Source organism: Coenobita brevimanus, chromosome 9, assembly GCF_032717465.1.
Source record: "Coenobita brevimanus isolate Jiangsu-jjx chromosome 9, ASM3271746v2, whole genome shotgun sequence".
In the NCBI taxonomy this organism is placed as follows: Eukaryota; Metazoa; Arthropoda; class Malacostraca; order Decapoda; family Coenobitidae; genus Coenobita; species Coenobita brevimanus.
Window position 1 is genome coordinate 1,010,001 of NC_136962.1, and position 15,000 is coordinate 1,025,000.

General features: G+C 45.1%; 1 protein-coding gene across 1 annotated transcript in view; it reads left to right on the top strand.

Moving 5' to 3' along the window:
- Window positions 1–15,000, top strand: part of hiw (MYC binding protein highwire) — a 116,539-nt gene that overhangs the window by 38,586 nt on the left and 62,953 nt on the right. The window contains exons 24-39 of the mRNA XM_080280059.1: window positions 470–614; window positions 1,975–2,102; window positions 3,071–3,205; window positions 4,092–4,183; window positions 4,637–4,820; window positions 5,562–5,630; window positions 6,362–6,494; window positions 7,249–7,389; window positions 8,508–8,656; window positions 9,029–9,247; window positions 10,263–10,454; window positions 11,028–11,408; window positions 11,755–11,933; window positions 12,273–12,510; window positions 13,043–13,233; window positions 13,713–13,797. Coding sequence (XP_080136185.1) covers window positions 470–614; window positions 1,975–2,102; window positions 3,071–3,205; window positions 4,092–4,183; window positions 4,637–4,820; window positions 5,562–5,630; window positions 6,362–6,494; window positions 7,249–7,389; window positions 8,508–8,656; window positions 9,029–9,247; window positions 10,263–10,454; window positions 11,028–11,408; window positions 11,755–11,933; window positions 12,273–12,510; window positions 13,043–13,233; window positions 13,713–13,797 — 2,661 coding nt within the window. The remainder of the gene's footprint in view (window positions 1–469; window positions 615–1,974; window positions 2,103–3,070; window positions 3,206–4,091; window positions 4,184–4,636; window positions 4,821–5,561; window positions 5,631–6,361; window positions 6,495–7,248; window positions 7,390–8,507; window positions 8,657–9,028; window positions 9,248–10,262; window positions 10,455–11,027; window positions 11,409–11,754; window positions 11,934–12,272; window positions 12,511–13,042; window positions 13,234–13,712; window positions 13,798–15,000) is intronic.

Consider the following 15,000-nt stretch of genomic DNA (forward strand, 5'->3'; position numbering starts at 1 on the left):
TCCTTTTTCCTCACTTTTCTCTCTCACATGTTATCGTGCGTCAAACTCTCTCACTATCATCTCTTTCTTTACTTTCTCTCTCTATTTTCTCACTCTTCTCTCCCTCTCTCTCTCTCTCACTCCCTCACTCTCTTCTCTCCCTCTCTCTCTCACATGTTATCTTGCATTTACACTTAATATCACTGCTTTCTGTAATTCCTCCCTCACTTTCTCCCTCTTCTCTCCCATTTTCTCCCTTTTCTCTCTCCCTCTCTCTCTCTCACTCCTTCACTTTCTTCTCTCCCTCTCTCTCTCTCACTCCCTCACTTTCTTCTCTCCCTCTCTCTCTCTCAGGTGGCGCAACACATATTATCCTGCATTGAGACTGGTAATATCGATGCTTATTATAATTCCTCCCTCACTTTCTCCCTCTTCTCTCCCTCTCTCTCTCTCACTCCCTCACTTTCTTCTCTCCCTCTCTCTCTCTCAGGTGGCGCTACACATGCTATCCTGCATCGACACAGTCACGTGGGCGCACGAAAACAATTTGACAGTTGTGGAGGACGATCCGCAGACTCAAGCCACCATCCGAGTCTACACGAGAGAGGATTTCACACCAGTTAACAGGTTTGAGAGTAAGTATGGGGCTGGTATGAGTGGTGTAGGTGGTATTAGTGTCTCTGTCTCTCTTAGGGTCTACACCAGAGAGTATGGGGCTGGTATGAGTGGTGTAGGTGGTATTAATGTCTCTGTGTGTGTCTGTCTCTCATAGGGTCTACACCAGAGAGGATTTCACACCAGTTAACAGGTTTGAGAGTAAGTATGGGCTGGTATGAGTGGTATGATTCTCTCTCTCCCAGTGTGGTGTGTGTGTGTGAGAGAGAGAGAGAGAGGGAGAGGAATACTAGGTAGGATTGTGTGTGTGTGTGTGTGTGTGTGTGTACCTGTGTCTCTATGTCTGTGTGTGTGTGTGTGTCTGTACCTGTCTCTATGTCTGTGTGCGTGTAACCACAACCTCTCTCTCTCTCTCTCTCTCTCTCTCTCTCTCTCTGGTGTCATTACTTCTGTGTGTGTGTGTGTGTACCAGTGTCCCTATGTCTGTGTGTGTGTGTGTGTGTGTGTGTGTGTGTGTGTGTGTGTACCAGTGTCCCTATGTCTGTGTGTGTGTGTGTGTGTACCAGTGTCCCTATGTCTGTGTGTGTGTGTGTGTGTGTGTGTGTGTGTGTGTACCAGTGTCCCTATGTCTGTGTGTGTGTGTGTGTGTGTGTGTGTGTGTGTACCAGTGTCCCTATGTCTGTGTGTGTGTACCAGTGTCCCTATGTCTGTGTGTGTGTGTGTGTGTACCAGTGTCCCTATGTCTGTGTGTGTGTGTGTGTGTACCAGTGTCCCTATGTCTGTGTGTGTGTGTGTGTGTGTGTGTGTGTGTGTGTACCAGTGTCCCTATGTCTGTGTGTGTGTGTGTGTGTGTGTACCAGTGTCCCTATGTCTGTGTGTGTGTGTGTGTGTGTCTGTGTGTGTGTACCAGTGTCCCTATATCTGTGTGTGTGTGTGTGTGTGTGTGTGTGTGTGTGTGTGTGTGTACCAGTGTCCCTATGTCTGTGTGTGTGTGTGTGTGTGTGTGTGTGTGTGTGTGTGTGTGTGTGTGTGTACCAGTGTCCCTATGTCTGTGTGTGTGTGTGTGTGTGTGTGTGTGTGTACCAGTGTCCCTATGTCTGTGTGTGTGTGTGTGTGTGTGTGTGTACCAGTGTCCCTATGTCTGTCTGTGTGTGTACCAGTGTCCCAATGTCTGTGTGTGTGTGTGTGTGTGTGTGTGTGTGTGTACCAGTGTCCCTATGTCTGTGTGTGTGTGTGTGTACCAGTGTCCCTATGTCTGTGTGTGTGTATGTGTCTGTGTGCATGTGTTCCCATGTGTCATTACATTTATGCCTGTGCGTGTGTCTGTGTGTGCGTGTGTTCTCATGTGCGTTAGCGTCACCACAGGCTCTCCACACGCAGGTCATGGTGGTGGGTGGGGGTACTCGGGCCACTCCATTGAGGCCATACGCTTTATGTGTGACTCGGATGTTTTAATTGGCGGGTTCGGCCTGTTTGGAGGACGAGGGGAGTATATGGGCAAGATAAAGGTATGGTTTATCTATTTGTCTATCTATCTATCTATCTGTCTGTCTATCTGTCTGTCTCCATGTATGCTATTGTCTCAACTTATCTATCAATCTTTATGTATATGTGGAAGATTAATGTATAATCTATCTATCTGTCTGTCTATCTATCTATCTGTCTATCTGTCTGTCTCTCTCTCTCTCTGTCTGTCTATCTATCTATCTGTCTGTCTTTCCATCTGTCTGTCTATCTATCTATCTATCTGTCTGTCTATATAAATGATAAGCGATAACTCTCTCTCTCTCTCTCTCTGTCTATCTATCTGTCTATCTATCTGTCTGTCTATCTATCTGTCTGTCTATCTATCTGTCTGCCTATATAAATGATAAGCAATAACTCTCTCTCTCTCTCTCTCTCTCTCTATCTATCTATCTATCTATCTGTCTGTCTATATAAATGATAAGCAATAACTCTCTCTCTCTCTCTCTCTGTCTATCTATCTATCTATCTGTCTATCTATCTCTGTCTATATAAATGATAAGCAATAACTCTCTCTCTCTCTCTCTCTGTCTATCTATCTATCTATCTATCTATCCATCTATCTTTCTTTCCATCTGTCTGCCTGTCTATCTATCTGTCTATCTTTCCATCTGTCTGTCTATATAAATGATAAGCAATAACTCTCTCTCTCTCTGTCTATCTATCTATCTGTCTGTCTTTCCATCTGTCTGTCTGTCTATCTATCTATCTGTCTGTCTATATAAATGACAAGCAATAACTCTCTCTCTCTCTCTCTATCTGTCTGTCTATCTATCTATCTATCTGTCTATCTATCTGTCTATAAATGATAAGCAATAACTCTCTTTCTCTCTCTCTCTCTCTCTCTCTCTCTCTCTCTCTGACTCTCACTCTCTCTCTCTCTCTCTCTCTCTCTCTCTGACTCTCACTCTCTCTCTCTCTCTGACTCTCACTCTCTCTCTCTCTCTCTCAGTTATTCGAGCTGGGGGCAGAAGGGGGAGACCAGGAGACCGACGGAGACCTTTTGGCGGAGACCGAGGAGATCCCCTATGAGTGCGGTGCCCGGCAGAAATTCTCCATGCTCTTCGACGACCCAGTGCCCATACAGGTGAGAGAATAAATCACTTAGGAGAAGGTGTTAGGGAGCTGAGATAGTATCGGATTTAATGGATAGTAAGCTGTAATAAGGAAAATAAATCACTTAGGAGAAGGTGTTAGGGAGCTGAGATAGTATTGGATTTAACAGTAAGCTGTAATAGAGAAAATAAATCACTTAGGAGAAGGTGTTAGGGAGCTGAGATAGTATCGGATTTAACGGTAAGCTGTAATAGAGAAAATAAATCACTTAGGAGAAGGTGTTAGGGAGCTGAGATAGTATCGGATTTAATGGATAGTAAGCTGTAATAGGGAAAATAAATCACTTAGGAGAAGGTGTTAGGGAGCTGAGATAGTATCGGATTTAATGGATAGTAAGCTGTAATAGGGAAAATAAATCACTTAGGAGAAGGTGTTAGGGAGCTGAGAAGATATCGGATTTAATGGATATTAAGCTGTAATAGGGAAAATAAATCACTTAGGAGAAGGTGTTAGGGAGCTGAGATAGTATCGGATTTAACGGTAAGCTGTAATAGAGAAAATAAATCACTTAGGAGAAGGTGTTAGGGAGCTGAGATAGTATTGGATTTAATGGTAAGCTGTAATAGAGAAAATAAATCACTTAGGAGAAGGTGTTAGGGAGCGGAGGAGATATCTGTTAGTAAAGTGTAATAATAATAATAATAATAATAATAATGGTTTTAACAAATACTACTACTACTACTACCACTACAATAATAATAATAATAATAATAATAATAATCCTTTTACCATGCATAGGGAAGAGTCAGTGATGATGATAGTAATAATGATGAGAATAATAATAATAGTCCCACTACTACTACTACTACTACTACTACTACTACTACTACTACTACTACTACTGCTACTTTTCACAGGCCAACAAGTGGTTCGTTGCCTGGGCTAGGGTCAGTGGGCCGAGCAGCGATTGTGGCTCGTCCGGCCAGAGTATGGTGACGACAGAAGATCAGTAGGTGGATTCGCTCTCTTTCTCTCCCTCCTCTCCTCCTCTCTTCTCTCTCCTCTCCTCTCCTCTCTTCTCTTGTTGCATTCTTTCCTCTCCTCTCCTCTTCTCTTCGTTTCGCTTCCCTCCTCTCCTCTCCTCTCTCCTTGTCTCATTCTCTCCTCACTGTTTTCCTCCCTCCCATTCCCTTCTCTCCTCTCCTCTCCTCTCCTCTTCCCTTTCCCTCCACTCCCCTTTTCTTCCAACAGTGATGACAATAATAATGATAATAATAATAATAACAATAATAATAATAATAATAATAAAAATCTCTCCATAGGGTTATCTCAAACTCTCAATAATAATAATAATAATAACAATAATAATAATAATAATAATAATAATAATAATAATAATAATAATAATAACAATAATAATAATAACAACAATAATAATAATAATAATAATAATCTTTCCTAGGGTCATCTTTTACTTCAAATCCTCCAAGAAATCGAACAATGGCACGGATGTCAATGCAGGTCAGATCCCTCAGCTCCTGTATCGGGTCACAGGAAACGACCCCACAGTAGCTCCCCGGCCCCCCCACGACATTGCCGACCCCATACCAGTGCTGTCCAAGGCCTTCTACATGAGCGTGAGGAACGTGAGTATTGTGAGTGAGAGAGGGAGAGAGAAAGACAGGAGCACTCAATTCCACGCACCTCCACCTCACCTCTCTCACACACCACTTTGCCGACCCCATACCAGGGCTGTCCAAGGCCTTCTATGTGAGTGTGAGGAACGTGAGCATTGTGAGAGAGAGAGAGTGAGTGGAGGACGATGATGAGAAGCAGCGACAGGAAAAATAATAATAATAATAGATAGATAGATAGATAAATAGGTGATAAGTGAGTGTTAAGGGTGAGACGTGTGTGATTTGCTCAGTTTGATAATAATAATAATAATCTATCTATCTATTGCCAGACGCCTCAATCCCGTTTGGGGTGGCCACAAACAAATCGCCTCCACGTCGCCCTGTCCCCCACCATTTCACTGCCCTGCTCCCAACTCACACCCCCCTCTCTCATATACCTCTCCACTCCATCCCTCCATCTCATCCTTGGCCTCCCCCTCCCTCTCCCACCCCTCCACCTCACTCACATACACTCTCCTCATCAGTCTCTCACCCTCCATCCCCCCAGCTCACACCCCCCTCTCTCATATACCTCTCCACTCCATCCCTCCATCTCATCCTTGGCCTCCCCCTCCCTCTCCCCCCTCCACCTCACTCACATACACTCTCCTCGTTAGTCTCTCACCCTCCATCCTCTCCACGTGGCCAAACACAGAAGTAAAAATGCATCTCTCTCTCTATTAATCAGCCTTTGTTTCTTTCTTTTTCCAGGAGGTGTTTCAGTCACTGCTCGACCTGCTGGGGTGGGCTTGGACTACCCTCAGGTCCTGTGTAGGGGAGGTAAGACCATTAATAGTAGTAGTAGTAGTAGTGGGAAGAAGTCAGGATGATGATGATGATGAAGAGAGGTGGATGATAGTGATGATGATGATGATGAAGAGGGGTGGATGATAGTGATGATGATGATGATGATGATGATGATGAAGGGAGGGAGGATGATAGTGATGATGATGATGATGATGATGATGAAGGGAGGGAGGATGATAGTGATGATGATGATGATGATAGGGAGGATGATAGTGATGATGATGATGATGATGAAGAGAGGTGGATGATAGTGATGATGATGATGATGATGAAGGGAGGATGATAGTGATGATGATGATGATGATGAGAGGGTGGATGATAGTGATGATGATGATGATGATGATGATGAAGGGAGAGAGGATGATAGTGATGATGATGATGATGATAGGGAGGATGATAGTGATGATGATGATGATGATGATGAAGGGAGAGAGGATGATATAGATGATGATGATGATGATAGGGAGGATGATAGTGATGATGATGATGATAGGGAAGGGAGGGAGGATGATAGTGATGATGATGATGATGATGAAGAGAGGGTGGATGATAGTGATGATGATGATGAGAAGCAGAAGAAGGATTACGATGATGATGATGATGATGAGAAGGTGGATGACGATGACGATGGTGATAAAAATGACGATAATAATAATAATAATAATAATAATCCTCTTGATGCTGTACTGCCGCCCTCCCCCCAGCACGCCAGTCACGTAGGCAGCGGGTCAGGCAGTCCGATGGTGGCCATGTTGGATTTACAGCGGCTAGTGTACATTTGCTGCGCCTGTTTACGCCTCCTGAGAATTTACATCAACGAGGTCTACCCCAATTCAGGTGCATCTGAGTCTCCTTGGTTACTAGTCAAATTAACCCTCCAGTTCCCTAAATCAGGTGCATTTTTGTTTATGAGTCTCCTTGGTTACTAGTCAAATCAAGCCTCCAATCTGACTACACCTGGCCATCAACTGAGCTGAAAGGGGTTAGGAATGAGTCTCCTTGGTTACTAGTCAAATCAAGCCTCCAATCTGACTACACCTGGCCATCAACTGAGCTGAAAGGGGTTAGGAATGAGTCTCCTTGGTTACTAGTCAAATCAGGCCTCCAATCTGACTACACCTGGCCATCAACTGAGCTGAAAGGGGTTAGGAATGAGTCTCCTTGGTTACTAGTCAAATCAAGCCTCCAATCTGACTACACCTGGCCATCAACTGAGCTGAAAGGGGTTAGGAATGAGTCTCCTTGGTTACTAGTCCAATCAAGCCTCCAATCTGACTACACCTGGCCATCAACTGAGCTGAAAGGGGTTAGGAATGAGTCTCCTTGGTTACTAGTATATAATGATGATGATGATAATGATGATACAGAAGGAGAAGCAGCTTTGTAATAATAATAATAATAATAATGATAATAGTAATAATAATAATAGTAGTAAAAATATTAGTAGTAGTAATAATAATAATAATAATAATAATAGTATTAATATTAATAGTAGTAGTAGTAGTAATAATAATAATAATAATAATAGTAGTAATAATAATAGTAGTAGTAGTAGTAATAATAATAATAATAATAATAATGATACTCCCAGTGAAGTGTGTGAGGAGCAATGGAGAGAAGGGGTGTCTTGCTGAGAGTGTTGCCGATGTACGAGGCCTTCTCCGTCAAATGCTTTCCGACCCCATACCACTCACACACACGTCCCGGAAAAACAAGATGAGGAACGGCAGAGGTGAGTGGCGATATCCGGAGAGTCTGGCCCTCTTCCCAGCTCCCTAACACCTTTTCTTGAGTGATTTAGTTTGATTTATTACACCTTACTGCCCTCTTCCACGTCAACTCCTCTCCGACCCCATACCACTTACACACACGTCCCGGAAAAACAAGATGAGGAACGGCAGAGGTGAGTGGCGATATTTGGAGAGTCTGGCCCTCTTCTCAGCTCCCTAACACCTTTTCTTGAGTGATTTAGTTTGATTTATTACACCTTACTGCCCTCTTCCACATCAACTCCTCTCCGACCCCATACCTCTCACGCACATGTCCCGGAAGAGCGAGATGAGGAGCGGCAGAGGTGAGTGGCGATATCCGGAGAGTTTGGGCCTCTTCCCAGCTCCCTAACACCTTTCCTTGAGTGATTTAGTTTGATTTATTACACCTTACTGCCCTCCTCCACATCAACTCCTCTCCGACCCCATACCACTCACACACACGTCCTGGAAGAGCGAGATGAGGAGCGGCAGAGGTGAGTGGCGATATCCGGAGAGTTTGGCCCTCTTCTCAGCTCCCTAACACCTTTTCTTGAGTGATTTAGTTTGATTTTTACACCTTATTGTCCTCTTCTGTGGTACATAAATTGATGTAGAGAGTGAGAGTGTGTGTGCATTTGTGTGTGTGTTTGTGAGAGAGAGAGAAAAAGAAAGAGAGAGAGAGAGAGACATATGCAGGACTGTTAGAGAGAGACAGACAGAGAGATTATTTATTGATGGAGAATTGAGAGAGAGAGACAGAGAGAGAAAGGGAGAGAGGCAGAAAGGGAAAATGAGAGAGAGGGAGAGGTAGAGTGTGTGTGTGTGGGTGAGAGAGAGAGAGAGAGAGAGAGAGAGGAGTAGAGAGAAAGGGATAGAGTGAGATGGAGAGTGTGTGGGTGTGTGGGTGTGTGTGAGAGAGAGAGATAGATAGACAGATAGATAGATCGATAGACATTCCACTAGCAAGGATGGTGGGTGTAGCGGTGAGGTGACTGACAGACAAAGAGAGAGAGTGAGACAGAGAGTGTGTGGGTGAGATAGAAAGCTAGATAGATAGACAGATAGATAGATAAACCTTCCCCCTTCTTTCTCCCCACAGACGCAGCGCCAATAGTGAGGATGGTGGGTGTAGTAATGGAAGAGTGTCATAAAACGTTCGTCTCCTGCTTCCACGCTTTCTACCCGACAGGTCAGCTTAAATGGGCCTGCCTCTGTGACTTGCTCCTGTCACGCGATGCTATGACGAAGGTATGGGTGTGGTAGTAGTGGTAGTAGTAGTAGTAGTAGACATAATAATAATGATGATGGTAGCAATGATAATGATAAAAATAATGAATGAAAGGCCTAAACAGAGGAGAGACAATGATAATAATAATAATAATAATAATAATGATGGTAGCAATAATAATAATAATAATAATAATGATAATAACAATAATAATAATAATAACAATAATAATAATAATAATAACAATAACAATAATAATAACAATAATAACAATAATAATAATAACAATAATAATAATAATAATAACAATAATAATAATAATAATAATAATAATAATGAATGAAGGATCAGAATCATAACTCATCCTGTCCACGCATCTCCGCCAGGGTAAGGAGGACTGCCGAGAGAGCGATCGTCTCCTTAGCGCCGTTCTAGCGTCTCTTTGTTCTCCGACGGTGAAACTCCGCGCTACGTGTCCCATCTTGGCCGAGCCCGACGCAGAGACCGCCCACAGGCCCTCCCCGGCCGACAACGCGGCCCTCTCGACCCTTCAGCCTGGAGACCTTTACCGATATCCTGTTTTGGTCGAGCATATGACTTACAAGACGCATGTGAGTGAGAGAGGGAGGAGGGAGGGAAGGAGAGAGGGAGGGAGGAAGGGAAGAAGAGAAAGAAAGAGGGAGGGAAGGAAGGGAGGAGGGAAAGAGGGAGGAAGGAAGGGGTGATAGGTTGAGCGCATGACCTACAAGATGCATGTGAGTGAGAGAGGGAGGGAAGGAGGAAGGGGAGGGAAGGAGAGAGAGAGGGAGGGAAGAAGGGAAAGAAAGAGAGAGGGAGAGAGGGAGGGAGGGAAGAAGGGAAAGAGAGAGGGAGGGAGGGAGGGAGGGAGGGAAGGAGAGAGGGAAGGGAAGAAGGGAGAGAGAGAGGGGGTAGGGAAGAAGGGAAAGAGAGAGAGAGGAAGGGAAGGAGGGGGGAGGGAAGAAGGGAAAGAGAGATGTGTGTTTTTGTACGTGTGCGTATGTGTGTGTGTGAGAGAGAGAGAGAAAGAGAGAGATATGTGTGATGATGATTGGCTCTTGGGTGTGGTGTGTGGGAGAGAGAGAGAGAGGGAGAGGGAGGAAAAGAGAGAGAGGGAAGGGAGGAAGGGTGGGAAAGAGAGAGAGGGAGAGTGGTAGGGAGGGAGAGAGAGAGAGGGAAGGGAGGAAGGGCAGGAAAGAGAGAGAGAGGGAGGAAGGGTGGGAAAGGGAGAGAGGTAGGAAGGGAGGGAGGGAGAGAGAGAGAGGGAAGGGAGGAAGGGCAGGAAAGAGAGAGAGGGAGAGTGGAAGGGAGGGAAAGAGAGAGAGGGAAGGGAGGGAAAGAGAGAGAGGGAGAGTGGTAGGGAGGGAAAGTGAGAGAGGGAGAGTGGTGGGGAGGGAAAGAGAGAGAGAGAGGGTGGTAGGGAGGGAAAGAGAGAGAGGGAGAGACAGACAGACAGAGATTGTGTGTGTGGTGATGATGAAGACGATGATGATGATGATGATGATGAAGGGAGAGAGAGAGAGAAATGAAAGCTTTAAAATGAAGTTGAGAGTGTGTGATGATGATGATGATGATGATGATGGTGGTGATGATAATGATGATGCGCAGGTGGACAGTGGTGGTGGTGCGGTGTGGACCTTCCGAGAGGTGCTGGATCGGCTGCTAGGTGTGGTGTGTGGTAGTGTGCGGCAGGCCTTGAGGGGGGAGAGAGTCGCGCCGCTGCCTTCCCTCGTCCACAACACCTGTCTCCTTCTGGCCGCCACTGTCGCTGAGCTGTCGGCCGAGACTAGCACGACGGAGGTGAGGCTGTCGGTCTGTCTATCTGTCTTTCTATCTATCTATCTGTCTCTCTCTCTCTCTGTGTCTTTATTTACCTGCCTATCTATCTGTCTGTCTGTCTGTCTATCTATCTATCTATCTATCTACAGTATCTGTCTGTCTTTCTCTCTATCTGTGTCTTTATTTACCTGCCTATCTATCTATCTGTCTGTCTGTCTATCTATCTATCTATCTATCTGTCTGTCTGTCTGTCTCTCTCTCTGTCTTTATTTACCTGCCTATCTATCTATCTGTCTGTCTGTCTATTTATCTATCATTCTATCTATCTATCTGTCTCTCTCTGTGTCTATATTTACCTGCCTACCTATCTATCTATCTGTCTATCTATTTTTCTGTCTATCCTATTCACTTAACTTGGCCTAAAATTGGTGATGATGATGATGATGATGATGATGGTGATGAAGAGGAGGAGGAGGTGGAGGAGGAGGAGGAGGAGGAGGAGAAGAGGGAATGTTGATAATGATGACAATAATATTAACATTGAAGGTAGGACAGGCTAGGGTGATGATGATGATGCTGTACGTTGTTCCGCAGGGTGAGGTACCAGCGGGGGGGCGTGTCCTGCACATCACGCCCTCCCGCTTCACCAGGACATCTCAGAGTCGGACCTGGAACACTGGAAATGGCTCTCCGGATGCGATATGCTTTACGGTCGATCGTCCAGGGGTGTCCATAGCTGGTGTTTGCGTTTATGGGGGTGTGGGAACGTACGACTACGAGGTGGAGGTGATGGATGAGACAGGTGGAGGTGGTGGAGGTGGTCTGGCAGGTGGTGGAGCAGTTGGTGCGGCCCAAGATGGCTCCCATGCGCTGGAGAGGTGGAGTGTAGTGGAGACGGCTAGGGGGACTTTCGGACCCGATGATTCCGTGGCTGATATTGTGGAGATTAAGTTTGAACGGCCAGTACCCATCAAGGTGAGTGGTGAGGAGGAGGAGGAGGAGGAGGAGAAGGAGGAGGAAGAGGAGAAGGAGGAGGAGGAGGAGGATGGTGGTGGTGATGATGTTGATGATGATGATGATGATGATGAGGAAGATGGTGAGGAGGAGAAAGAGGGAGGGGGAGGAGGATGGTGATTGTGGTGGTGGTGGTGATTATGATGATGAGGAGGAGGAGGAAGAGGGAAGAGGAGGAGAGAGATGGTGGTGGTGGTGGTGATGATGATGATGATAATAAAAACAGTAATAATAATAATAACAACAACAATACAAATGATATATGACAACACACCCTGCAAAACGCATCTATTTTCCGATCACCCAGGAGGGGGCCAAGTACGCCATCCGTCTGTGCAACCACGGGGGGCGGACGAGCAACGGCGATGGTGGATTAGGGTCGATAAAAGGGCCGGACGGGACGACGTTTGCCTTCAGCGCGTGTAGTTTGTCTGTGAACGGAACGAATCACATACGAGGCCAGATACCTCATATTATGTACTATAGGTGAGTTTATCTATCTTTCTATCTATCTATCTGTCTGTCTGTCTATCTATCTCTGTCTGTCTGTCTATCTATTCATTCACCTACCTATGTACATCTCTGTCTGTCTACCTACCTGCCTATCTGTCTCTCTATCTATCTATCTATCTGTCTGTCTCTTGGTCTGATGGAAGGTTTTATGTAAAATTCTCTCTCTCTCTCTCTCTCTCTCTCTCTCTCTCTCAGTCTCTCTCTCTCTAAATCAACTCTCTCACTCTCCCAAGACCCTGAAAGCCATCCCATTTCTCTCTCTCTCTCTCTCTCTCTCTCCCCTTCTAAATCAACTCTCTCTCTCCCCCACAGCACGCCACAGGACCCGGAGAGTCAGCGCAGCACGAGAGAGATAGCGGAGCAGCAGGCGCGCAAATCAGCACTAACGATGGCTGGTAGCATCGTTAGGGTGGCCACTGAATTGATGATCATGGGGCTGGGCGTTGGTGATGAGAGTGCGGTGGAGGTATTAGGCTCGGCACCTCTTATCACGATGTTGTTACCGCTTGTACTGGCTCACATTGGACCTGTAGCCACCTCCGACCCCAGGGTAAGTTGCCTGCTGTCTGGCGTTAAGGGATAGATAGAGAGATTGATAGATAGAGTCTGCGGTGGAGGTATTAGGCTCGGCACCGCTTATTACCATGTTGTGGCTGCTCGTACTGGCCCACATTGGACCTGTAGCCACCTTCGACCCTAGGGTAAGTTGCCTGCTGTCTGGCGTTGAGGGATAGATAGATAGAAAGATAAAAAGATAAAAGATGATTGAATAGATAGTGAGATAGATAGATAGGTAGGTAGGTAGATTGATAGACATGGATAGAGACAGATAGATAGATAGATCGATAGATAGATAGGCATCACTTATTTCCACATTGTGCTTAAATGATGATGATAATAATAATAATAAAAGTAATAATAATAATAATAATAATAATGAAAATAATAATAATAATAACAATAATAATAATAATAACAATAATGATAATAATAATAATAATAATAATGGTGCTTGGTGGGTGCGTATCATCCACTCACATGATGTAGCTAATAATAACACCCATTCTCCCTCTCGTGGCCAGAGTGGTGTGGCAGTAATCAGCCTCATTCAGGAAATCCTACCACACGTCGCCGCACTTAACAACCTCAGCCTCGTTACACAGCAAACGGCCATTCCGGAGACCATAGAGGATTGCCACACTACCACCAGCCATCACTACGCGTGGGTGGAGAGTGAACACCCCTACAAGCCCGCCACTGTGGCTAATTACAGGTGCGTATGGCTAATTGGACGTGTGGAGGGTGGTGGTGGTGCTGAGGAGTGTGGTGGTGGTGAGGAGGAGGAGTGTGATGGTGGTGGTGGCGAGGAGGAGGAGTGTGGTGGTGGTGGTGAGGAGGAAGAGGAGGAGGAGTGTGGTGGTGATGATGATGATGATGATAATGATGACAGTTATAATGATGATGATGATGATGATAATGATGAAGAGAATGATGACTGATGATGATGATGATGATGATAAGGAGGAGGAGGGGTGTGGTGGTGGTGATGATGATGATGGTAATGATGACAGTGATAATGATGATGATGATGATGATGATGATAATGATGAAGAGAATGATGACTGATGATGATGATGATGAGAAGGAGGAGGAGGGGTGTGGTGGTGGTGATGATGATGAAGAGAATGATGACAGTGGTGATGATGATGATGATAGTAATGATGATGATGATGATGATGATTGTCGTTGCAGAGTCAGCTTTCCTTCATGTGTTCAATGGATCACCCTGGAGTTTGATCAGCAGTGTGGCACCGCACAGCCAGAGGACTCATTGCAGGTGAGAGAGAGAGAGAGAGAGGGAGGGAGGGAGGGAGAGAGAGAGAGAGAGAGAGGGAGGGAGGGAGGGAGAGAGAGAGAGAGAGAGAGGGAGGGAGGGAGGGAGGGAGGGAGAGAGAGAGGTGATCAGATAAGTTATAATGATAATGATAATAGTGGTAGTATTTGAAGTTGTAGTAGTAGTAATAATAATATTAATAATAATAATAGAAGTAATAATGATAATAATAATAGTAGTAATTGTGGTAGCAGTAATAATAATAATAGTAGTAGTAGCAGTAACAATAATAATAATAATAGTCATAGTAGTAGTAGCAGTAATAATAATAATAATAATAATAATAATGATAATAATAATGGAAGTGAGCATGGAAGTGAAAAAGTTACTACATGACAGTATTGTGATACCAACTCTAACGTATGGAAGTGAAGCTTGGACGTTGTTGGAAGGACACAAGTCAAGAGTGAGAGCAGTGGAAATGAGTTATTTAAGAGGAGCCTGTGGAGTTACATGGAGAGACAGACTGACAAATGAGGAAGTGAAGGAGTGTTGTGGTGTGGATGTGGAGTGACATGGAGAGACAGACTGACAAATGAGGAAGTGAAGGAGTGTTGTGGTGTGGATGTGGAGTTACATGGAGAGACAGACTGACAAATGAGGATGTGAAGGAGTGTTGTGGTGTGGATGTGGAGTTACATGGAGAGACAGGCTGACAAATGAGGAAGTGAAGGAGTGTTGTGGTGTGGATGTGGAGTTACATGGAGAGACAGACTGACAAATGAGGATGTGAAGGAGTGTTGTGGTGTGGATGTGGAGTTACATGGAGAGACAGACTGACAAATGAGGAAGTGAAGGAGTGTTGTGGTGTGGATGTGGAGTTACATGGAGAGACAGACTGACAAATGAGGAAGTGAAGGAGTGTTGTGGTGTGGATGTGGAGTTACATGGAGAGACAGGCTGACGAATGAGGAAGTGAAGGAGTGTTGTGGTGTGGATGTGGAGTTACATGGAGAGACAGACTGACAAATGAGGAAGTGAAGGAGTGTTGTGTTGTGGATGTGGAGTTACATGGAGAGACAGGCTGACAAATGAGGAAGTGAAGGAGTGTTGTGGTGTGGATGTGGAGTTACATGGAGAGACAGACTGACAAATGAGGAAGTGAAGGAGTGTTGTGGTGTGGATGTGGAGTTACATGGAGAGACA